This window comes from Lagenorhynchus albirostris, chromosome 6, assembly GCF_949774975.1.
Source record: "Lagenorhynchus albirostris chromosome 6, mLagAlb1.1, whole genome shotgun sequence".
Classification (NCBI taxonomy): Eukaryota; Metazoa; Chordata; class Mammalia; order Artiodactyla; family Delphinidae; genus Lagenorhynchus; species Lagenorhynchus albirostris.
This window is the reverse complement of record NC_083100.1, coordinates 86,634,858-86,661,139: the sequence shown is the minus strand read 5'-3', so window position 1 is coordinate 86,661,139 and position 26,282 is coordinate 86,634,858. Positions and strand designations below refer to the sequence as shown.

The window sequence follows — 26,282 nt, the reverse complement described above, 5'->3', positions numbered from 1 at the left end:
ATAATAGCTTATCTTATTGAAACACATCTGAGAAGTCAGGAAGCCCTCTAGAGAAAGCTCAGGTATTGCCACTAGAATTATAAATTAGAAAAAGATATACTAAACCAGGAATGTTAGATACTTTTAAAACAGTGCTATGAAAGACTTATCAAAACACTTGGGAACTAAGGAATAAATAAGGGAAATGCAAGAAGTAGGTGCTTTTGTAGTCCTTGTTAGTAAATAACAACAAACAGGGCAGGAGTAATCTAGATGTGTGACCCTCCTGAAATTTGAGAACCCATATATTCTTTTACTCAAAAACCTTTGATAAGCACTCACTAAATGTCAGATATTGTGCCGAGGAGCGGAAAAGCTCTAGGAGGTCATGGTGTTCCCCTCTTTGGGGGTACTAGGAAAGTAGAGGGACTTCCTTTCCATTCTGAAAATCGCTTCATCCTCAAAAGGGCTATTTTTAAAGTCCTGCCTAAGCCCTCTAAACTTGAAGGAGTTACTCGCTCTCTGAGTTGAATCTCAATACACCGAAAAACTGTCACCTATAAGGATTTGGTTGCATACAGAAAGCATTAAAGGTACAAGTCAAGGCAAAACCTTGCCAGTTGATCCTATTCATACTCCCTCCAGAGCTGACAGTGCCATCAAAAGCCTTGCTGTGTTAGAGTAACTGGTGAGAAAGCTTTTCTGCTGATATCCTGAGAATTACAAGCAGCACAATGGGCCAAACACATCAAATGGGGAATGGACTTGAAAGATACTGTGAAGAAAATAGCCAAGTCTCTAGACTACTTCATTCAGAGAGGAAGGTTCTGACCTAAGTCATAGGTTAAAAGATATTCCCATTAGGTGAATTCTTAGCCACTCCTAGACTAGAGGCTTTTGAAACACTTTCTGGTTTTAGACTCCCTACTGAGTGCAGGTGAGTCTACTCATCACAAACCAGAATAATCCCCTAGCAGGAAAGAGAAAGAGGTGGTGTCATAGTTAGAAGCACATCCCTGCTTCCGACTTCTTATGAGGAATTGAAAGACTCATCATGTGACTCCTTTAAATCAGCTCAATTCCCAAGAGAAAAATAGAGCTTGAGAGTGGTGGGCCTTTGACCAATCCTTCTAATTAACATTAGGTAAAACAGTTAATTTGACAATCCAGATGGCTTATACCTTGTCACAGGCTCTGCACTCTAGCTTTTATAATTTGAGACTTAGGACCCAAACTATGGTGAAATCTGACATTGACAATCTCCTTAACCAAGAAAATAGTATATTGCTGGTTTGGTTCCAGAACACCTCAATAAAGAGAATAAGGCAACAAAGAGAGTCACATGATTTTTTTTGGTTTCCCCTTGCATATAAATTTATGTTTACACTCTACCGTAGTCTATGAAATGTGCGATAACATTATGTCTAACAAAACAATGTACATACCTTAATTCAAAAATACTGTATTGCTAAAACATGCTAACCATCATCTGAGCCTTCAGTGAGTCATAATCTTTTTGCTGGTGGAGCGTCTTGCCTTGATGTTGATGACTGCCGACTGCTCAGGGTGGTGAATACTACAGGTTGGGGTGGCTGGGCAGTTTTTGAAAATAAGAAAATAATAAAGTTTACTACATCAATTGACTCTTTCTTTCACAAACGATTTCTCTGTAGCGTGCAGTGCTGTTTGAAAGCAATTTACTCACAGTAGAACTTCTTTCAAATTGGAGTCAGTCCTCTCAAACCCTGCCCCTGCTCTATCAACTAAATTTATGTAATATTCGAAATCCTTTGGTATCATTTCAACAGTCTTCACAGCAACTTCACCAGGAATAGATTCCATCAGAAGAAACCACTTTCTTTGCTCATCCATAAGAAGCAATTCTTCATTCTTTAAAGTTTTATCATGAGATTGTGGCAATTTAGTCACATCTTCAGGCTCCACTTCTAATTCTAGCCCTCTTGCTATCTCCATCACTTCTGCAGTCACTTCCTCCACTGATGCATTGAACCCCTCAAAGTCATTCATGAGGGTTGGAATCAACTAATTCAGACTCCCGTTAATGTTGATATTTTGACCTCTTCCCATGAATCAGGAATGTTCTTAATGGCATCAAAAATATTGAATACTTTCCAAAAGGTTTTCAATTTACTTTTCCCATATCCATCAGAGGAATCATGACCTATAGCAGCTATAATGTATTTCTTACATGATAGAACTCCTTGATCCATGGGCTGCAGAATGGATGTTACGTTAGTAGGCATAAAAACAACATTAATTTTATTGTATATCTTCATCAGAGCTCTTGAGTAACCAGGTAATTTGTCAATGAACACTAATATTTTGAAAGGAATCTTTTTTTCTGAGCAGCAAGTCTCAAAAGTGGACTTAAAGTATTCAATAAACCATGTTGCCAAGAGATGTGCTTTCACCCAGGCTTTGTCATCCCATTTATAGAGCGCAGGCAGAGTAGATTTAGCGTAATTCTTAAGGATCCTAGGACTTTCAGAATGGTAAAGGAGCTTTGGCTTCAACTTAAAGTCACCAGCTGCATTAACCCCTAACAAGACAGTCTGTCTGTGCTTTGAGGCTTTTGAAGTTGGGCATTGACTTCTCTTCTCTAGCTATGAAAGTCCTAGATGGCATCTTCTTCCAATAGAAGACTATTTTGTCTACATGGAAAATCTCTTGTTTAGTTGTAGTCACCTTCATTAATTATCTTAGCTAGAGCTTGTGGACAACTTGCTGCAGCTTCTACATCAGCATTTGCTGCTTCACCTTGTACTTTGATGTTACTGAGACAGCTTCTTTCCTTAAACCTCATGAACCAACCTCTGCTTGCTTCAGACTTTTCCTCTGCAGCTTCCTCATGTCTCTCAGCCTTCACAGAATTGAAGAGCGTTAAAATCTTGCTCTGGATTAGGCTTTGGCTTAAGGGAATGTTGCATCTGGTTTGATTTCTATCCAAACCACTAAAACTTTCTCCATATCAGCATTAAGACTGTTTTGCTTTTCTATCATTCATGTGTTCACTGGAGTAGCACTTTTAATTTCCTTCGAGAACTTTTCCTTTGCATTCACTTGGCTAACTGCTTGGCACAAGAGGCCTAGCTGTCAGCCTGTTTTGGTTTTTGACCTGCCTTCCTCGCTAAACTTAATCATGACTAGCTTTCAATTTAAAGTGAGAGAGATGCAACTCTTCCTTTCACTTGAACACCTAGAGGCCATTGTAGAGCTACTAATTGGCCTAATTTCAATATTGCTCTGTCTCAGGGAATAGGGAGGCCTGAGGAGAGGAAGAGAGATGGGGAAAGGCCAGTCGGTGGAGCAGTCAGAACACACATAACACTTATGGATTAAGTTAGCTGTCTTATATGGGCATGGTTCACGGCACCCCAAAACAATTACAATAGTGACATCAAGATCACTGATCACAGATCACCATAACAAATATAATAATAATGTAAAAGTTTTAAATACTGCGAGAATTACCAATATGTGACACCGAGACATGAAGTGAACAAACACTGTTGGAAAAATTGCGCCAGTAGACTTGAAGGCAAGGTTCAGTTTGTAAAAAAACACAATATCTGTGAAGCACAATAAAATGTATGCCTATATGCCTATACTCTTTAATCTTTAAAAAAAAAAACCCACAACATAAATTAGTGAACAGATTTTAGGCTTCAGAATCGGAGAAACTGAGTTTGACTCTAAGTGTATGGGCTTAAGTAAGTTACCTAAACACTCTGAACTTTGTTTTCCATATTAGTAAATGGACAGATTAGTACCTTCATCTTTTTTGCAAAGCTAAATCTCCAGTAGACAAGCAAACTTATACTAGGTACTCAAAATAATTTATGCTAATTATTATTTTAAAAGAGATCATGAAAAACTGAATTAAAAATGGAGCCTCTAAAACATTGAAAAACAGCATTCTATTTTTCTTTTTGAAATGGAATTATCTTAAACTGGAAAAATCTTCACTTGTATTCATAAAGACATTGTTTGTAGTTTATAAGATCAAAAAGAAATTTACTGTGTGTAAAGTGCCAGAACAATTCATATTACTAAGGTTCCAATACCTGCAGTTCTTACCCTATTCAGCTTGTTCATCAGATTCACCTAAGAGGGAACATTTCACAGCAGTTCAAAGTTCTAACTGTGAACCATGAGGTAATCGAATTTCATGCAACTTCAGTTCTAACCAGTTCCAGTTCCAAGTTTAAGAAAGGGAAGAGTAATGCCAACACATTCTATAAACGCTCAACATCTGAAAAAGATCAAATCAGAACCATTTACTCAGGGCTTGCTATAGACAGGAAGCAAATAAGGTATAGCGTATCTCTTGCCAGGAGATGAAAAATATAGTGGGAAATACAACAGGCAGGTTAAATATAGGTTCCCTCATGCCTGGGGGTGTCCCATTCTCCTTGGTTACATATGGTCAAAGTAAGGGGTGGAGATAAAAAAGATGCCCAGTCTAGAACAGCAGTCCCACCAATGTTTACTCTATCTTGGGCCATCTAATATTATGACCTACATAAGAAGAAGGCTACAGGTGTTGCAATTCATCTTGCTGCCACTGTTACCTAAAACGAGAAATGGGAAATAAGGCAAGGGAAGAAAAAGGTCTATGTGGTTTTCATTTTTCCTCCATCTTTTTCATCATTTGATTGAAAAAGTGACTATTTGAAGACAAGTGGGTCCAAGAACATAGTGTTCATATTTGCATGGTGGAAAATACACATTGTGTTTGTTTTGTTTCTGTTTATCCAGTTTTTTTTCTTTTTAACACAGTGATGTATCATTAGGAAAGCTTCAGGCATGTAAGAGCAGCCTAATCTTGTAAATATTAACTTTACTGAATCACAGCTGTCCTTTAAATCAAGCCCCTAGAGACTATGAGGCAAGTGGAACTAAATTACACAAAGATCTTAAATGGTCATTTAAAATGTATCTTTGTGTAGTTTTCTATGGATCAGAGTAGTCTTTTTGTAAACTTTTTAAAAAAATCACTTTTGTAAAATGAATTCAGCTATTCTGAACTGAGTGTTAAACCAAAGCAAACTGCAGCAATATGATGTAATAGAAACTTATGTATACTAATCTCCTTAATCTTTTACCATCTAAAACATTTGTCTTTCTTTATGACACAAATATATACACATCTGCGTATTGAAGTAATACATGTTCAATGAAAAGGAAAATCAAAAGCTATGGTTTCACTCTCTGATTTAACTATTGTTATATCCAGCTTTTTATTTTTTACCCCCATGCCTAAGTTTAATCATTGACTCAGCAAATACATATTTATTGCCTACTCTGTCCAAGGCACTGTTGCTTGTCACTGGGGGTATCTCTGTAAGGATGAAATGTTTTCTGTCGATTTGGAGCTTTTTATTTAATGGGGGAGAGAGAGAAGTGAAATTTACAAAAAAAAATTTTTTAATTTATCCTAAGTTCTATGTGAGGAAGTCATGGAAGACATATTTGAGGACATAATATTTGAACTTCGATGAATGGGAATTGATAATCAGAAGGGGCTGGGATGGGTGAGGACAATCATAGGTAAATAGCACAGCATGGTCTTATGAACTACATATTATATTATGGTCTGCATTAAAATCTTCCCACATCAGGATTCTGTTAAGCACAGGGTTCATTAGTCCATTGTATGACTCCATTATATGCAATTTACATAACCTATCTCAATTTTTGATATTTTAGATGCAGAATTAAGAAATGGTGCACTTCCTTCTTATGTACAGAGCCTTAACTTATGAGATGATTTCTTTAGGATAAATTTAACTTCATAGTAATGGGCTTGTTCAATCAAAAGATATACACATTTTAAAATATTTTTAAAAAACATATTGCCAAATTCACTCCTGAAAAGTTGTTTCCACTCCCACCAAAACTGTATGGGAGAATCCATTTCTCCATACTCTCAGTAAACCTCTGTATTATTCCTTCTAATTCTTGCCAATTTGATTGGCAAAAAAGTAAAAAGCATTTGACTCCCTTTATTTGCATTGAGTTTCAACATTGAAAAATATTGTGAACTAGGCAGGCAAATTAGCTGATTAGTTTTGCAGACTCTGATGTATACTAAACCAATGAAGAGATATAACGATGAAGGACAAGGTTCTGATATTATTTTTACTTTGCTGTTTTTGGTTTGCTGCAGAAACATAGACTTTTTATGGAGTGGAAGACATGGATACACGAGGTTGGATTTTTGATAGCTGAAAAAGATTTGGGGAAGATCTACAAATGATGAAACTTTTACTATAAATGCCATGATATATAAAAATTACAGAATATTTTTATTATTTTTTTAATCTAAATTCCATACCACCTGTAGATTTTAATAAAGAAAAGATTTTTAGGAATTCTGGTTAAAAATAAAAATAGTCTCTACTTATTCCAAATGTTGCTCATACAATACCTGTGAATGATTTCTTCAAGTGATAGTACTTTTTTGCTTTTTTCTCTCCTAAGGAAAAACTGGTCTACTTCCTGGATTGTTCTTTCTAGTCGAAAAATTGAATTTTACAAAGAATCCAAGCAGCAGGCTCTGTCTAATATGGTGGGTAGTTCTCTGTTTCTACTATTATCATGTTTACAGAAATATCATTGAATTAAAAGTTTGGTTTCAACAGAAATCACACTAAAGCCTCCAAGCTATCAACATCTGAAAGCAGATGGAGGAAAATGACTCAATAAACTTTTAATCAGATGAAGGGAAAATAGAACTTAGTGTTTGTTTTATTAAGTGGTGCATTTGGAGAATAATCACAAAATGAGATGAATGGTAAGCAGCTCTCTAGTAATGGGAAGGTAACACTTTAAATTAAGGTGCCATTTATAAATGCTTTATTCTTATTTATGAAATGATCACTAAATGCAGCTACTTGCTCAAATAATGTAGTATAAAGTATGTTATAAAATGCATTAGTAATAAATACTTAACGGATGAGACTATGGAAAGCTGTTTTAAAGAATATTATAAGGCATAAATCGTATTAAACCATGTATGTGCATCTTTAATACATGAATTTAAGTTGTTATCTAGCATGCTATAAAGTGCTTCACACATTAATAAATAATAATAAACTGTTTATAAATGACACCTTAATATAGGGTGTTACCAATGAGGAAACACTCTAAGTTAACAGTGATTTTTTATCTTAGTCTAACTGTGACATTCACTGCATCCAGCTAACCTTTCTGAACAGTTCTATGACTCCATCTAATGGAACTAATACAATTTCTGTATCCAATAGTTATTACAAAGTGAAATTTGTAGGGCTTCTTGATTTGTACCTGGAGGAGGGCCTCATATATGCCCACAGAGATTTGACAATGATAGTCGGAGCAATTCTGAGCTAGTTACTGGGGCAATTCAAGCTCAAAACCTTGCTGCCCGAACACCAGAGCTGCCACACGATGTTGGAGACAGTGGGCAAGCAGCATATCTGACAGCCTCCTGCGTAGGAAGGACTCTGGGCAGGAACCAACCTGCCATACCCCAACGGCCTGATGGGCAGCAGGGAAAAGGGGTCTCCTGGCAGGAATTAACCACAATGAACTAATTTGTATTTGGCAGGTAATAAAACGATAGAAGATTCTTTGCTTTCCAGCCACTAGTCGTGTTTGCTATGTAATCCTCTTTAAATAGGAAATAGAAAATCATTTGCTAGGAGATTTTTTTTTTTTAAAGGAGAAGATTCTAGTAAGAACAAAAGGTAGCATTTGGCTTGCTCCTGATAATTGCAATAGCCTTTATCCCCAAGTAGCTTGCTGATTTTGGAGTCTCGGTGCAGTCCAATCTGTAAACTAATTATGAATAAATTAAAAATATCTCAGTCCTTTGTATTTTTAATTTAAACTGCCTCAGAAATTTGTTTTAGGGTTTTGTTTTGTTTTTATTTTTTGGCTACAGTAATGTTGAGATAATCTTTTTAAGAAAAATAAGGTATCCCTAAAGGCTAGGTACAAAACAACTCCCATCCACCCACGGGTCCTTTGTCTTCCCTTTGAATGAATTCTAAAGGGGAAATCAGGAAGGGAGGAAAGTCACTTGCCTTGCTGAATTTGGCTGCTGAGAAGATGATCTTCATCCTGCTGGGTGAGAAGAATTCCATTGGAGCAGAGTTTATGTGAATGTGCTGGGATAATGGGAGAGATTAGATTCCAAGTTAAAGCATTTGGTTTATTTTTATTTTATTATTTTAGTCTCCTCATACCAGGAGATAGTTATCAGGTGCTTAATTTCGTACAGGTGGAAGAAACTCCCCCTTACTGTAGGCAAACTTTGCAAGTCAGCTCACTAATTGCATGCCTCTAGTTCAAGCTTCAGAACTGTTGTAAATTGACGATAGATTTTACTTTTAGAGGAAATTTGTTAACCCCTTTTTTTTTTTTTTTCTTGGCAGTCCCTATTTATTACTTCTAGTCCCATTTTCAGTGCTCTTATGGTTTCTCCGAGACACTCATTGTCTTCAAAGCAAATTCTGGGCAGGAACTAACTGTGTTTTGTGGTAGTAGGGGAAAGAATTGCAGATTCCTGTTTGTACTGCATGGATTGTCTTGCTAGTCAAGTTCTTGGATTCATTTCTAACCAAATATTAAAGGCCTGGTGGGATAGCCCACATTTACCAATTCCAGTCTCAGAGAAATGATATGATGATTACCAGGCCTTGATGAAAGATACTGTGGTTTTATTTTGAAAGAGATTTATGCTCAAGTTTCTGAATTTCTCTTGTGCCCCCTTACACATGTCCTGGTATTACTGTTCATTGTACTTCTGGGAAAGTCTGTCCTTTTCTCCAAGGGGGTCTGTAGAAGCTGCCTAAGTGAGTGCAAAATGTGGCTTAAAAGAGTAAATGGCATTTTAATCTGTACAGGAATGATCTTTGAATGTTAATGCAGTGGTGAGACAAAGCAGCAGAGTAGCTAGGAGAAGGGCTTTGAAGTTCAACCATAGGGAGCTTTATTCTAGTTTTGCCACTTAGGAGCTGACAAACTTATTCAACTGCTTTGAGCTTCAGAATCCTCATCTGTAAAGTAGAGATAGTAATATTTGCCAAGAGAATTAGTAAGGAATAAAATTAGTTAATAAAATAAAAATATGCATAGTAGCCATAAAATAATTATTATATTCTAATATACTCCATTAAAATATAAATATACTGTATTCTATGGTACATAATATAGGGTATAGTATAATTATAACTTATCATTATACTATCTTAGTTTTGCACTTGAATTGATTCACACGTGCGTAGAAGAAAAGGTATATTAATTCAAGGAATACCAGCGTGTACTGTCTCCAAAAAAAGAAATATGTATCCATAGGCAGCATAAAATATTGTGTCTGAGCACTGAATAATTCTGAAAATGAAGCCATTTCTCCATTTGGGGTTCTAGATGTAATATCCTGCTTATCCATATATATTTTCCTGGGACCCTCATCTTCCTTCATTGTCTCTTAACCTTACTGCTTTCACATTTAATACAGAATGTCACACAGTGTTGTGCCTGATCCCACATTCCATGTTTGACTATATTTCTTTCTCACTGAAATTCTGTCAGTTCATAACCAAGTCACATTTTTATCAAAAGCAGCCTCCCCCTGAAAAGAAACACAGTTACTTTGCTGGTGTGTGTAAATCAGAGATTCATAGGCTCTGGGTCCTCAGTGACCTATTCAAGGAAAAGGAGGACTGACCTATTCTGTTTTTCTTTTTTAATGACATTAAAGAGTAAAGTACTGCCTACTACTACTGTCACTTTCTAACAGAAAGGACATTGTATAATACCCCAATCCTAAATCTAGGTGGGATAAAACCTCAAAATTAAAGACAGTCTTTACCAAGAGAGGAAACCATCTCCCTCCTACGTCTACATACATTGTCTCTGTTTTGTTCACTTCACCTCAGACCAGAGAAAGTTTGGTCCAGACTGGCTGGCCCTCCTGTGAAAAGGAGCATTGGAAAACCACTGGTGTCCTTAGTTCCGGATTTTCTGGATTATAAAGGAAAGGACAGTGTTCTTATTCTGTATTCTGATTTGTAACTCACTTTAAAATTTTAAAATATTGTCACTGGAAAATAATGCAGAAACCATTTTTAGTAAAATGTATAAAACATGTATGTATATTTTAACAGTTATAATCAAACTTCTACATAACCACCACCCAGGGCAAGATGCACACCCTGCCAGCCCTCCAGAAGCCCCACCCCTGCCTATTGTCTGTATGTCATCACAGCCTCTTCCCTTGCCACAGACTTAGATGGCATTTTAGTCATTATTTTATCACCCTTTATTATTTTCCCACCTATATCTGTAGCCCTTAAAAATATAGTATACTTTGTCTGCTTTTGAATTTATAAAATGGAATCACAGCATGTGTTTCTTTTGTTTCTTGCTTCTTTCTCTAAATATCAATATGTCCTGCTTTTTCCTTCCTTTCATTTTGTTTTAGTCATTTCATATTTTTCTTTACTGTTTTAGGAGTGATACACTTGGTGTTCTGTTAGTGACTTGCCTAGAATTATAACTTATTGAAGACTAAAGCTATTCAAATATTACTTTAGAATAGTTTTAATTCACTTATCACCTTCCCAATGTATATGCTATTTCTGTCTATTTTAATTCTTTTTTAACAGCACTAGACATTATTTATTCTCTTTTATAGAATCAATATTGATTTTTATTTGCCCAATATTTGCCATGTTCCTTGTTGTTTATATATTCCTGTATCTTAGACCTTCCCTCTAGGATTATTTTTTCTTCTATTTGAAGTATATTCTGAGAAATTCCTGTAGTAAGGGTCTTGTCGTGACAATCTGTCTCAGCATCTGCTTGTTTCAAATGTCTCTATTTCTCCATCATTTTGGAAATATATATTCTCTCTGGATATAGAATTTTGAGTTGGCAGTAATACTCTTTTGGCACATCAAAGATATCATTCCACTGTTTTCTGTCATCCATTATTGTTATCAAGAAGTTACCTGTTAATCTAACCACTGTTCTTTGGTCCCTCATAATATTTTCTCATTACCTTTGTGTTTCCACTGTTTCACTGTGATGCATCCAGGTGTCAATATCTTTTTATTTTCCCTGCCTGGATTGTTGGGCCTCTTGAAATTGATTATAACTGTCATTAATGTATTTTACAAATTTCCAAGCTATTATCTTCTCAAATGTAGCTTCTTTTACATTTTCTCTCTTATTTTCTTCTAAGCCCCTAGTTAAACCTATGTTAAATTTTCTCACTCTATCCTCCACATGTTTTATATTCTTCTTTCTTTCTGTCTTTCTGAACTGCATTCCAAATAACTTATCTTGATTTATCTTCTAATTTCACTCAGTCTCCCTTTGTGATAAACATTATTTTTATTTCAATTATTATAATTTTTATTTCTAGAAGTTTGTTTCTTTTTTAAATTTACTATGTCATTTGTTGTAGGTTTTTTTCCTGAATGTTAAAGACTCTCTTTTATTTTGTGAAAATTAGAATGCATAGTTTTTTTATATTCTGTGTCTTGTGATTCTAGCATCTGAAGTCTACATCAGGCTGTTTCTACTGGTTCTCATTCATGTTGCTTTGTTTCCTTGTGTGTCTGCTTATCTTTGACTGTGTGCTAATCATTGTTATTGAACTATCATGGGAGGTTCTCTGAGGCCTGGAATAAATGTGTCCTACTCCAGAGTGTTTTGTAATTTTCTAAATTGTCTGGGGGCACTTCCAGTGATTGATTAGATCAATTTAACAGTTTAAAATTTTTGAGTTATGTGTACATAAAAGGAGGGCTACAGCTGTGCTACACTTTATCAGGGACAGAATTATTTTTCACTCCTTCTTCTCTTAACATTGTTCATCTACAAAGGCAGTCTTCTTTATAATCCCTTGGGATTGGAGAAAGGGAACAAGTTGAATATTGGTTCTCCTTTATCCTTTTATAATGCCCTCAGGAAAGGTGCAGTTATTTTGATTTGATATTCTGCTTTTCTCTGTGGGTTCAGATTCTCACCTCCAAAAAATATTTACCCTGGATGTTCCCACTATCTTTTCAGCCTTTCAATTCTTTTAAGGTTAATTTTAAAAAGAAATATTTTATCCAGCATTTTTCATTGTTTGCAGTGGGAGAGTTGATCCAAATAGCATAGTTTCTCATTACAATCTACCTCACTTTCATTTAAATATGCATTTGGTTAATCAAGTTAGTGCTATTTATATAAGCCTTGGTGGGAAAAGACTTCATAAGAATATGTATTGAAATCCTACAATGAACAGCTTGCTCGTTAGGGCTACATATAAGGCATAGAGATATAATCAAGATATAGTCTTTGCTTTATAGCATCTCTGCCAAAAAATAGGATGAGATGAAATAAGAAACATAGGAGAGTGTTTTTTTTGTTTTGTTTTTTTTGTTTTGTTTTTTTTTTTAACATTTAAAGGAGGGACAGCTCACATCTGTGAAAGATTTGAATTAGGCCTTGAAGGATGGTTATAATTTCAATATGTGGAGATTTGTGGGCAGGGAAAATTCCAGTGGAGTAAAAAAATATGAACAATGGCATGAAACTGAAAATGGGCAAGGTCTGTGTGCTGAAAAGAGAAATGAATTTTTTAGTTCGGCTGGAAAATAGGATAAAAGAAAAGGATTGAGAAGAATGCCATGGGCTGAGATTTGCTACCAGGGGCAACTCTTTAATAAGGTGTGTCAGTATTCTCCAGACATCTTCACGCTAGAATAATCTCTCGTGGCTCTTCTTTTAACAACTACATGCTGAACAGCAGTATGACCCAGGTGTTGCTTGTCTTAAAAAAGACCAGTACTATCACAGGAAAAAGGCAAGTAAGGAGATGATTCTTCTAACTTCAACTCATTTAGTCCAAGAGCAAAAACTTTTGCCTCAAAAGCAGCTACAGTATTATTTGATTCATCTAGTGGCAGAGAAGTCCTAAAGAAACAAGAGTTGTCAGTTTGAATTATCCTCTGAGGCCTTGAATCATACCCCTTGCATTTTTCAGGTACACTTACCTATTTCAGTACCAGCATAGTATTTCAATTGGCTCCAGCAATTCACTTGCAACTTTTCTCCTGTGTTTGGGCTATACTTTGTGATTTTAGAGCATCTGCTTGTTATGGAGTAGACCCTGGACTATAGCTATGGGATGTGGCAAATATGCACTCCTGGTTAAAAAAACAAAATTGATGGATTGCCTCATGGGGAAGAAGCTGTGTAATTTAGAGAACCCATTCATTTATTGATTTATGAACTATTAACAGCTCCTAACAGGTGTCACACAATGTCTTGTTAAACCTTAGAAATATCCAGATGAATAATATATGATCCCTGCTGTCAAGGTGCTTATAGTCCGGTAGGGGAAACAGAATCATATGTAGGTTTATTATAATAGAACATGACTAACATGATAAAGGTGTATAAGAAAACATGCTGGGGAACCATAGGTTTAGCTACAGGTAGCTCTTTCCCAAGGAAATTGTTGTTGCAAGTAATGGTCAGCTTATGTATTTCTCCATTAGTTCATTCTGGAAATATCACTTAGGGTCCTTGATATTAAGCCACTGTGCTAGGTATTAGGAAAGACACAAAAATGAAACAAACTCAGATCTTTCACTTGAGGGTCTAGAAACAAATAGAAAGCATGCCCATAAATCAAGTAATTGTAGTGAAAAAGTAGACATTGATAGTTACTCCAAAATGGCATGAACAGAGACATGGGTTAGTTTCATGGTAACTAAGAGGAGAGAGATATGGCTCCCAGCTGGAAAGGATTCTAAATATATCCATTAGAGGAAGTGACATTTGAGGAAGTTTTTGAAGGCTGAATAGGATTTCATTGCAGAAATGGGGGGGGGGAATACACTTTACATGGAAAGAAGGGAGTAAGCAATGATAAAATGTGGGAAATTAATTCCTCAATTTGTTTATTTTCCAGATATTATCAATTGCTTGCCTTGCTCCACATACTGTGCTAGTCATTGCTCTTAAAAATGTTTCTTGGTGGTTCCCTGAGTCCTAGGGTGTATATGCCCCAGTCCAGACTATTTTGTGTTTCTTCTGTAAGTTGTCTGGATGTACTGCCAGTGAGGGATTGCCTCAAAAAAAGTTGAGGAACATTGTTGTAGGACAGCAAGCACTCTAACTTGGTTAGAAAGTCAGTGTGGAATCAGCTCATGAAAGACCTTGAACAGGATTGTGGGAGGAGATGATTTCTTTCTGTAGGCATTGTGGAGCCCTTTATAGTTTATACTGCATATGCTCAAATTAAGAGAGATTCAGAGTTTTCAGAGACAGTTTGGGGAGTTAAGATATATTTTTCCTACAGTTAAAAAAATGAAGGTAGGACTTGTTAAATTATCTGAAAAACCTATTCTAAAAATATGTGGAAATAGATGAGAGTAATAACGCCTGTGCTCTTATTGACAAAGATAATAGCAAAACGGCTAAGTCTGTCATCATTATGGCCCCATGCATTTAGTAAGTCACAGGGCATCTTCTTACTCAGAATGTATATTAATATTCTCCTATGACCTGATCTTTTAGCAGCATGGTCATTGCTAAAGAAGTCCTAGTGCAAAGAAAGCAAGCAGGGTAATTCTTCTAGGAAGAACTAAAAAATATGCAGTGCCCAAAACATGGGTGTATCAGCACATTAGTGAGCACCAGTAGCAACCTGGAGGTGTTTTCATGTGATTCCAGAATATATGTTCAGTGTGGTACCCCACTGAGATAAATGCATCATGCAAAGTCTATTTCTGATTAGGAAATTTCTTGTCTCCACAGCCACCAAAAATCAGACCAAGTGGACCTTACTTCCTTTTATATTTATCTCATGGTACTCAGAAAACCTAGTGTCACTTTTGACATAAATTCAAAAGTATTATAAACATTTTAGGGACTATTTCTCCCCTCAAACTGTATAGTTCTAAAGCCAGAATGTTTGATATGGAGGCTACATGTTGATTGTGTATGTAACTGGGATTTTTGGGGCCACTTTTATGTTTTTTACTTTACGTTGTACTAATACTTCTAATCAGAGGCAAACACTGGCAAATTTTACTTCTAATGACAGAAAACTCTTCCAAGGCATTTAATAAACTATTAACTTTTTTAGACCACTCATTCAGCCATAACCTTGAAAGCAAAAAGAGTAATATAAAAGACTTCATTAAAATAATTTGTTTACTTTTTCTTAATATGGTTTACTTCCAGTGCAAATAATGAGCACAAGCATTAATTAAATAATGCAGTATATTTAATGTTCATTCACTATAGCATGACTTTAATAAAAAAATGGACTTATTTATGGGAGTAAAATGATGCGATTTAGCAAAAAAAGATGAAAATAGTTTCAATCAGCAAGCTATTCATGAATTATTGAGTAATCTGTATAAAATTAATGTGGAATGATTTTATCTTTGTAAAGTGAGTGTTCAAAAAGATCATAAAAATGGAGGTGCTCAAAAAGATCATAAAAATGGAGGTGCAAACAATAGATCTACCAACCTTAGCCTAACGAAGGCATTTTAAATTCTCACAATAATAGTGCTCTGGTGAAGTCAGCATGGTTAACATTAGGGCAGGTTATTAGTACAGCCATAGATTGCACTATCATACGGTCTCAACATACATTTAAAAATTAAAAGAAAAAACAGTCCAAAACCTGGAGGATGACAGACGGAGATCAAAGAAATAAAGGAAAAATGAATTCTAGTGTTTTATTAACACAAACTTTGTAAGGAAAAAAATGAAATCAAGTGATCGATATTAATATAAATGAAGCCATGTTCTCTGGTTATAATTTTCTCAAGATTTGGCCATTAACCACAATAAATTCTGTATCATACATAAGTTTTAATAACCACAAAAATCTATGAAATTGATAGGATGCCTTATAAATGGGTAATAGCTTACTGTCCAATAAACCTCACCTTAGGCTCTTTCAGAAAAGTATTTTAATTATGAAGCTTGACTCTCTGTGGTTTATCATTTTGGTCAATGTAATACATCTGATTTAGAGCTTACATTTCTCTAAGATAAAACGGACTTTTACTCCACGGTGCATTTTTAAATTTACTGAATATATGTATTTATTCTTCCTTTAAAAGTCACTACTAAATTGAAATGCTCTGGGAAGCAGTATACCATATTAGCTAGAAATAGGGGCTTCTAAGTCACACAACCTGGGTTAGGAATCCCAGGTTCACATTTTATTTGTTGCTACAATTCTTTGATGTCTCAGCTGCAGTATGGGGTTAATAAGAGTACCTACCTCATAGAGCTATTGTGAGATTGTGTGAGAAAATTGATGTAGCAAGCCTGACACACAGCAAAGATAATAAATATTAGTTATATTTATTATTGGTATTATTGGTATTATTATTACATGAAGCAATTGAGTATAGTGGTTAAGAGAACAGACTTTGGAATCAGAATTGGATTCAAATGCACAAACTCACTTAATGACAGTATACTTCAAAATCCTTGTCTTAGTTTTCTTAACAATAATATCAAGATTTTTCAGGTAAAGAAACACTACCTGCTGTCCAAATACAATTCAAAATGTCTTCAGAACCTCATTTCTTACTCATACCATAGGCCAAAACAGATATTCCTGGTCAGCTTTCTGCTACATTGTGCTTCTCCCATCTTTTGGTTCTGTCATCCCCTAGTGGCAGATGAAGGAAACGTTAAGAGAGCATAGGAAAATCTGCATGTTCTTTAAAAGCTGTGAGCCCAGAGGTGTCTCACATTGTTCTTGTTCACATTCCAGTGATGAGAATGGGTAATGTGGCCACAGGTTGGTGTAAAGGGGGATAGAAAAAAATGGAGCCTTTGGCTGGTGAGCTATTGGGATGGCCAAAAAGTTCTTTTAGGTTTTCCTGTAACATCTTATGGAAAAACCAGAATGAACTTTTTGGCCAACCCAATACTTTCCAATGACAACTCTAGACTCCTGAAGAGAGAGCCCTGCACACATTTCAGTGGAGAGCTATGCCTCCCTGACACAGGAGAGTAACATCAATTGTCTCAGTCCGGATACCCTAGAAAACAAAGCCCAAATTAAGCATCCATGCTTTATTTGGGAGGCATGAGCCCAGGACACAGAGAGTGAAGTAAAAAGGAAGTGAGGCAGGAGATGATGCAAAATAGAAGGCAGGAGATGATGCAAAATAACACAAAACAGCATGTGTTATCATGCTGGCTACCACTCTACAGTGAGCCTCAGAGACACAGAGAACCACTGGGCAGGTGCACCACTTGACTTGCAAAAAAGCTGCAAATAAACTGGAGAAAGCATGAAGCAGTCTGTAGGAGGAAGGGATGGAGGTAGGAGAAGGAATATATCGACCTGTTTCTTCCCATTTCTTGCTTCCTTTTGGTTAAAATTTATCACCCGGAGTATTTTCTCCCTGTATTATGTGGATCCTGAGCACACCCTTGGATGGCTATGCAGAAGGTCAGATCCTACACCCTGTAAAATAGTATTTTATCCAAATCTGGATGTGGTAGGGATCTAAAAGCCAGTCTGAACCTTGGCAACCAGGAGGACCTTGCATTCCAAGAAGGTGTCTGGTCATCCACAGGAAGTGGGACCATATGGGCCCAAGCATCACTGGTCATCTACAGGGACAACTGAGGCAGACTGAAAGAATGAGGGTCTAAGGAGGGAATCTGAGGAGGTGCCTGAGGCATCAAAAATGTGCCCAAATTGCTCACATTGCAGAATTAAATAGTTTTTACATAGTGTAAATTTAAGGCAACATAAGCATGCAACAAACATAGATTAAATAGAAGCTATTATATTTATTCTAGCAAGATTTTGATTCAGGAATAAATGCAATAAATTCTTAAAAAGGGGAGAATACTTTCTCCTCAACAAACAAACAAACAAACACATAACATTCTAGTGCCCCAAATCACTAACAAGGCTTTGCTTTTCTGAAAATCTGGTTTGATTTGGTCTTGTAATATACTGAGAAATTTCACTGGAGAAACAATTTCAGTTATTATTAACACCATTTATATTCATATACATAAAACCCACATCTTAACAATCAAAGTATCCTCTTCTGTGTTGACAGCGGCCATACTTTAGACATTAATAAGATCAGGTATCCATTCAGCACTCTTTCCTAAATCATTTTGCCCAAATGAGAATTTATAAGTGAGTTTTATCCTCCTCCATGACTGATTTTCCAGAATCAAAACCAGTTATGTGATAAAACTTAATTCCTCTAAACAGATTTTGTGTTTCATGTTTCAGACTGATAAGGACAATCTGAGTCTATATTCTGGAATAGCAATTAATCCAAAATAAAAAATGGTAGCTAATAAACTGTTTCATAAAATCTGAGCCTTGACTTTTTTTCAACCACATCTAGTAATAAGGGTATGAGAATGAGTGGCCCAGTGATTTGTTGCCCACACACATGGCCAATCTTCATCATGGAAAATGCCATCAAGAAAAAGAGCATCTGGCCTTTGATATTTTCTTAATATACATTAAAAGCACCCAAATATCCCATAAAGAAAAATGGGAAACTTAATCCCAAAGGTTTAATCTAAGTCAGAGAAAAATATATTTTGGAGAGACAACCCTGTCAGCTATTATTGAGAAATGGTAAAGATGGACTAAGAAAATAATAAAAATCAGAAGTGGACAAGACCTAAGATCAATTTTTAATGACTTCACATTTCTCCAACAAAGAGGCTTTTATGTTTTGTCCAGAAGCAGTAACTTTTAAATAATTCTATTTAAATATTTAAAAATCATTTATATTTTAAGTTTACCCAGAATAGATATATGTCTACTCTTAGGCTTAAGTTTATATTTAGTCAATTTTTAAAAGTACATTTTTATAATGATGTACAATGTGATACATTGGCATCATGTAGTTCAGCAGACTTTTTCATGTGTTTTATAGCTGTAGAATCAGAAATACGTTTGCTATTAAAGGATTCTTTAATTTCAGATGGAATAAAATCTTGACTGTCTTCCAAGTAAATTCTACAACTTTTCTGAACTACTTATTCCAATATTTAACAATACTTAAACACTGATAATTTTCCCTTCTAATAAAGCCTAGTCCCTAAAGTTGTTCTTCAAGCCTAGGTCTTTCTGCTTTAACTTTGTAAAAATAAACAATTGATTAGGATCATTTTTATATAGTCCTTCATTTACTTAGTTTTCTTTTCTTGAGGCTAATATTTTTATTTGCTTGACTTTTACCAAAATCTCTTTAGCTTTTTCTGGCATACTTTTAAATTCACCCCAAATCTCTATTATTTGCTTCAATTTTGCCATAAGATCAGTTCCTATTAAAGGTCAGTATAAATGGGAATGTAGTGATTTTTATGTCCTAAATATTTCTCATTTTGTAAACTATAATTCTGAGCTATATTCTTAATTTTATTAATTCATTTGAATGAATCTGGAAATTTTCTGTTGCAATTTTCCATCCAGTTCATAAATTCATTCAAAGGTTAACAAACTTCTGTTGAGTGCTTACTTTGGGCCACTTTGCTAAATTTGGGGAAAATGAAGACCGATAAGACAAACCCAGCTTGTTCTCTGATTGTATAGCTGGGGGAAAGAGACACATCAAAAAGTAGTTGCAATGTGTGAATAACAAAACAAATTGTAAAAAAAAAAAAAAAAAAAAGTTTTTCAGAGTAGGGGAAATGGTAAGAAGGAAAGAGTGACTATGCCTGCAGAGGTGAAGGAGAGCCTCGTGGAAATTATTTTGGAGTTACATCATGAAAATGAGCAGGATTGGGGCAGATGGCAGGCAAAGAGAGTGGATGAAGAGAGAAATAACTGTGTTCCAGATGAAAAGGGTACATGCATACTCACTTCCCCAAAATACAGAGTTGTGAAAGCATGTAGCATTTTGGAAACTGCCTGGAATTCAGCATTGCTGATGTATAGAAAAAAGGAGGGATGAATGGAACTGAGAAGGTGGTTGGGGGATGATGAAAAGAAGCCTGTATACTCTACTAAGGGATTTGTGCATTATCTTGTGGATAACAAGTTTTCTAGGAGAAATATTGTGAGATTTTTATTTTAGGAAAAAAATTCAAAATGTGGAGAATGAATTGAAATGGTTTTTACTGAGTTCAGAGGAAATGGGAAGGAGAGAAATTCAGATGAGAGAAAATAAGAACTTAAAAGAGATTGTGATCTTGTTCTGGAATTTGGGCTTTGTACCTTTTGGTTGTGGCTATTGATGGAAAGAGGAGAACTAAGAAAGTGAAGAGAGTGAAGGAGATAAATGATTAGCCAAGACAAGCAATAGAAAAAAGGGGACAAGTCTGAGAAGAAGACGGTGATTTCAAGGAGATGTCTGTGCTATATCCTAATGATAGTTAGAAAATAGAGTTTGGACACATAAGAGGGAGCTGGGGACCAGAGGAATCATGGGGAGTTAACATAAATAAGTGATGGATCAGGCCACAGGCAAAATCAAAACTCACAGGAATCATGTAAACTATGAGAAATAATGAAAGCCTAGAACCATAAACCAGGGATTACTAACATTTAAGAAGTTGGTTGAGGAAGAGAAGTCAGTGAGGGAAAAAAAAACAGAGAAGGAAAAGTATAAAAGGTGAAAGAATTTGGAGAGAAAATGTCTCCTTAGCTGAAGGACAGAGGGTTTAAGAAGGGCCAGCAGAATCTCATAGTACTACAGAGTTCAACCAGAATGCGGATGGGAGAGAAAGCATCAGACTGTTCCTGTGGACCTTAATGGTTAAGACGAATTAGATTAACCAAGGAAGGGGATAAAAGACTGCAGTGGGTTGAGAAGAGAATAGAACAGGAGCAGAGAATGTGACTGCAGGAAACTCTGAAGAATCCTGGTAATCATGAAAGGAAATAGGTGAGATTGAGAAAACGTGAAGTTGTGGCATTGGTGCTTGCTTTCTTCTATTTTTTATTTTTTTATAATCACTTCAGTGTGATTATAGTCTAAAGGATATAATCTACTTTAGGGAAAATAAGGAATGAGATTGGATAGAATTAGGAACTGTAGAGGAAAAACCTTGGGCTGAAGAAGGAGCATCGCTTACTCTGAGGCAAAACAAGACATGCCTTGTGAGTTCATGCAGTATATGGCACTGATAGGCCAGGTAATTTTGGTGCTCATAGATGACACTGTCGTGCCCAGACATGGGAGTTCATTGGACAGGTGGACCAGAGTCACAGACCCAGGTCCAGAATTTTGGGAAACAGATGCAAAAGTGGGAAATGATGACACTTACAAGGAAGAAATAGAAAGTGTTAAATCTTACTTTGGGACCTGAAAAAGGTATTATGTGACCTAGCAGGAGGAAAGGATAGGTATGGAGGGGAGGCAGTATATTGTGTTGTGATAAGGACTTGGGACTTGGAGTCAGATAAAAATGAATTTGTATCTCAGCTGAGGTCCTTATTAAGTGCATGAGCTTATGTAAGGCACTTAACCACTCCCTGCTTGAGTTTTCTTCACATGTCAGTTAAAGGCAATGGTATTAACTTCACAAATTTGTTGTAAGGAATAAATGAGAAGTTGATATAAAGCTTTCAGAGGGCAAGACATATAGAAATTTATTAAAGTTTCTGTTTGTTCATTTGCATTACACACACTAACTATGAAAGAGGGAAGAATGGCGAATGTTCTAGCACCACGGCTCTATGATCTCTCTGAATTATGAGTAAGCCATTTGGTGGGCTTGAAAAGGTAAAGCTTTGGGAGAGAGGTACCATGAGGAAGAGTAGAAACTGACTAGGAGCGCATAAAAACTTTGCAAAGTATTCATGACATTGATCTTGGTAATGATTTCATGGATACGTTGTGTCCTTATCACAGTAACAATAGTATTGCTAAGTAGAGTCAAAAGCCCAGCTGAAGTAGGTGGCCATTATTTGTAATGTTACTACATTGAGTAGTCAAGTTATTTCTCTAGAATTGAGGAATATGAGGAAGATTGTAGAAGAAGAAAAAGTGGATGAGAGAGTGGAGTGGATCATCGAATGAGGGAGGGAGAGAGAGAAAGAAAGAGAGAGAGAGAGAGGCTGAATTGACTGCAGAATCAGAGGCACAGGTCTGGACATGAAAGGAAGTGAAATCAAGGACTTGAGAGGCTGGGGCAACACACAAAGGTGTGCAGATTTCAATAACCTTGAAAATCAAACATAACAAGGTGGGAGTAAGGCAGATTCAGAAAATGGGATTTGTTAGGCAGAAAGCACAATGAAGATTGCTAATGTGGAGAGGAGGTAAAGCAGTGAGCTCATGAAGAATGTAAGAGACGGGTCAAAGTCACGTGAATGAGCACTAGGAGGTGACTAAGTGTAATGCGCAGTGTTCGGACTGAGATAAACCCAAGCCAGGTGCCAAAGCCATCGGATTTAGCATATGACGCTGATGAGGACAGCTAGAAGCTGGCAGAACTAGATGGTAAGCACACTGGCAAAGCTTAGATTGCTTTTTACCCATAAGTCTCCTCTAGCTCTCTCTCTTTCTATAGAGAGACTCTATAGATAATTATACAGAGTCTGAGGCTACGATACGATTCTTAAAGGAAGAGTCAAGATATAGGCCAACACAGTAGCTAACACACTCACACTTAGTATATATACAGTAAGTGTTTATTGCATGATTCTGTGAAATCCTATGTTCAATCCACATATGAGTCCATTAAACTGTTTACATTTTGCCAAATCACAAAGCAAAGACTGCTTAACCATTAGACCAGATACAAATCTTGCTTGTTATAAAGTTAGGAATTTTAAGATGCCCAAACCTTCCTTCCAAAGCACAAATGCTAGTTGCATTTTGGTATTTTCCTTCATGCACAAATTTAGCAAATATTCATTGAACAACAACTATGTAACAGCACTGTTCCATACATTGGAAAAATAGTGGAGGAAAAGGCAAACAAGGTCCCAGCTCAGGGAGTTAAATTCCAGTGGGAGAAAAACAGTCAGCATATAAAACTATATATATATATATATATATATATATATATATATATATATATATATATATTAATTTCAGTTAGGAGGAAGGCTGCAGTGAAATTAAAATAAATAGGTAGAGAGTAATCAGGAGTCCTGGAATGCCATGATTTTATATAAGACAGTCAGAGAGAAGACCTCTGACAAGGTGACATTCAGCTGAGACATGATGGAGAAGAAGGAGTCAGCCATGTGAAGATTGGGAGGTATTCCAGGTAAACAGGTGGTGTAAAGGCCCAATGGGAAGATCAAGTTCAACAGAGAAGGACAGAAACAAGATCAATATGTCTGTACTAGTCTAGTAAGAAAAGCATATCTTTTCCCAAAATGTTTCATGTTTTAGCATGAATATGATCATAGTGTATATTCAATTTTTAAGGACTACATAGGGGTTAAAAACAGACTCTGGAGGGGCACTGCTAGCAGTTAAATCCTGGCACCTCCTTTTCTACCTATGTTACCTTGGGAAAGCTTACCTAACCATTCTGGCATATTCTCTTACCTGTAACATGGTAATAATAATAATACCTACTGGGCTTCCGTGGTAGCGCAGTGGTTAAGAACCTACCTGCCAGTGCAGGGGACATGGGTTTGAGCCCTGGTCCAGGAAGATCCCACATGCAGCGGGGCAACTAAGCCCGTGCGCCACAACTACTGAGCCTGCGCTCTAAAGCCTGTGAGCCACAATTACTGAGCCCACATGCCACAACTACTGAAGCCCATGCCCCTAGAGCCTGTGCTCCGCAGCAAGAGAAGCCACTGCCATGAGAAGCCCACACACCGCAACAAAGAATAGCCCCTGCTCACCACAACTAGAGAAAGCCCACACACAGCAACAAAGACCCAACGCAGCCAAAAATAAATAAATAAATTTATTTAAAAAAATAATAATACCTACTTCATACAGGTATTATAAGAATTAAAAGAATTGATAGCCATAAAACACATAAGAAGTGTTTGGCCCATAAAAAGTGCTTCTTATATAAAATCATATTCCATCTTTTTTTCCTGACTGCATTACGTGGGAGAGATAATCTTTTTTGTTATATATGTTTATTGGTTCTGAGTGTCCCATAATTCAATTAACTGTAGAAGCAGGTTTTTCTTAATTTTTCTGTCATAAATCACTCAACAATGAACATTATTATTGTGCCTTGAGATTTTCCACAGCCGTGATGACCTGGGTGGCAGATTATGGGAAAACAGTAAAAATATTTCAGTATCTGAAGCATCCATAAGAGCCATGCTCATCTTGATTAGTTTTTCCTGAGATTACTACCAAATAACCAAGGAAAGCTATGCTATCAATTGCCATCTTGCCAGCCGAATTTATCCTGAAGGAAAGTTATGCTTGGCCTGTATAATGTTTCCAAAAAAATTTTTATTGAGTTGCCAAAAATCAAAAAATCTCACAATTTACTATTAAAAACCCCCATATTTCTGGCTTCTTCTGAAAAATAATTTATTTCTTTTAAACCGATAGAACATAGTGGCTCTGAGGCAACAATTGTGGACAGATTTCTTATAAAAGTTTTGCCATTTTTCCATAATTTTATGCTTTAACCTAAAGTTCATACTGTTAACATTGTCTAAATATATTATAAGCTTTTTACACTAAAATTTTAAAGTATTCTATTGAAAATGGCTTGAGGAAACTGAATTTCTCTATAGGAAAACCTAGAGTAGCTCAGAACATATGAAAATAGTTGGAGTCTTTGAAATGTGGCTTAACTTTCTTTAAAAATAGTAAAAAAAATCTCCCAAGCAGGTAAGTTTTTGTTTAATGTTTGGAGTTTTGCAAATTTAAAGTTATGTAAGTGTGATTCACTTGAACTAAATAAAAATATGAAGAGGCAAATACAGAGGATATTCCTATTAACTGATTATTATGAATTACTGAAGTAAAAACAGCTTTTCACTAACATACACATTGTATTGTGTGAAAGGAGGCACACACCATAATCTATTTGATCTAAATTAAATTTACTAAATACAAATACACATTATACTTATGTGTATAGACTTAAAGTCTGAAAAATGAATTTCTAAAAGGCATACAGTTGGCACTTAATATTTATTAAATTTGTTTTTTCTTTTTTTCAGCTCTATTGAGATATAATTGACAATTAATAATGTGTAAGTTTAAGGCATGAAATGTGGTGATTTGATATACAGATATACTGTGAAATGATTACCACACTAAGGTTAGTTAGTAACATTCATCACCTCACATAGTTACCTTTTTGTGTGCTTCTAACATTTAAGATCTACTCTCTTAGCAATTTTCAAGTATACAGTAAAGTGTTAACTATAGTCACCATGCTGTATATTCGATCCCCAGAACTTATTCATCTTAAAACTGAAAGTCTGTACCCTTTGACAAATATCTTCCAATTACCCCAGTGCCTGGTAACCAGCCTGTTTCTATGAATTATACTTTAGATTCCACATAAAAGTGAAATCATGCAGAATTTGTCTCCTGTCTAACTTACGTGTGTGTGTGTGTGTATATATATATATATATACACACACACACACACACACATAATATAAAACATTATATTATATAAAACATTTTGTTTATCCATTCATCCATTGATGGATTGATGGACACAGGTCATTTCCATGTTTTGGCTATTGTACATAATGCTGCAATGAACATGACGGTGAGGATATCTATTTGAAACTGGAAAAAAGATAAGAAAGTCTTTATACCATAAATATATAGCTGCTAAGTCAATAAAGCTTTATTTTTTCTGACATACATCTCCAGTGTTGTATGCTTTTTATTCTTATTGCATTTTCGTTTGCAGAAAACTGGGCACAAACCAGAAAGTGTGGATTTGTGTGGGGCATATATCGAATGGGCCAAAGAAAAATCAAGCAGAAAGAATGTCTTTCAGGTAAGAATGCTACATAGATTCAAATTATTCCTATTCCTTCTAAATCTGAGCTCTGTTGGGTAATCAAAACAAGACTACCTTGTTACGATGTTTTCATGTGCATGAACTAGTTGTGTAGAGGTCATTGTGAAAAACCTGGCTTCTCTTCCTTGTTGAATTTTGGTTGTTTTGTTGTTTTTCCCTGGTGACTGCTTGCTATCTAAACACAAAATATATGTTGTGTGGTGATTAATTATATACCCAAAAGTCATTGAATTTTGCAGTGTGTTTGATAGCTGTTTGTGGTTCAAACCTAGAATGCTTGGCTTAAATAGATTTAATGTAGGACTTTCAGATGTAAACAAAGTAAGATT

The 26,282-nt window shown here is 35.8% G+C and overlaps 1 protein-coding gene across 1 annotated transcript in view; it reads left to right on the top strand.

The window, feature by feature from the left end:
• The window catches only part of ARHGAP15 (Rho GTPase activating protein 15), a 621,527-nt gene that overhangs the window by 103,902 nt on the left and 491,343 nt on the right, over positions 1-26,282 (top strand). The window contains exons 5-6 of the mRNA XM_060151513.1: positions 6,484-6,571; positions 25,840-25,929. Coding sequence (XP_060007496.1) covers positions 6,484-6,571; positions 25,840-25,929 — 178 coding nt within the window. The remainder of the gene's footprint in view (positions 1-6,483; positions 6,572-25,839; positions 25,930-26,282) is intronic.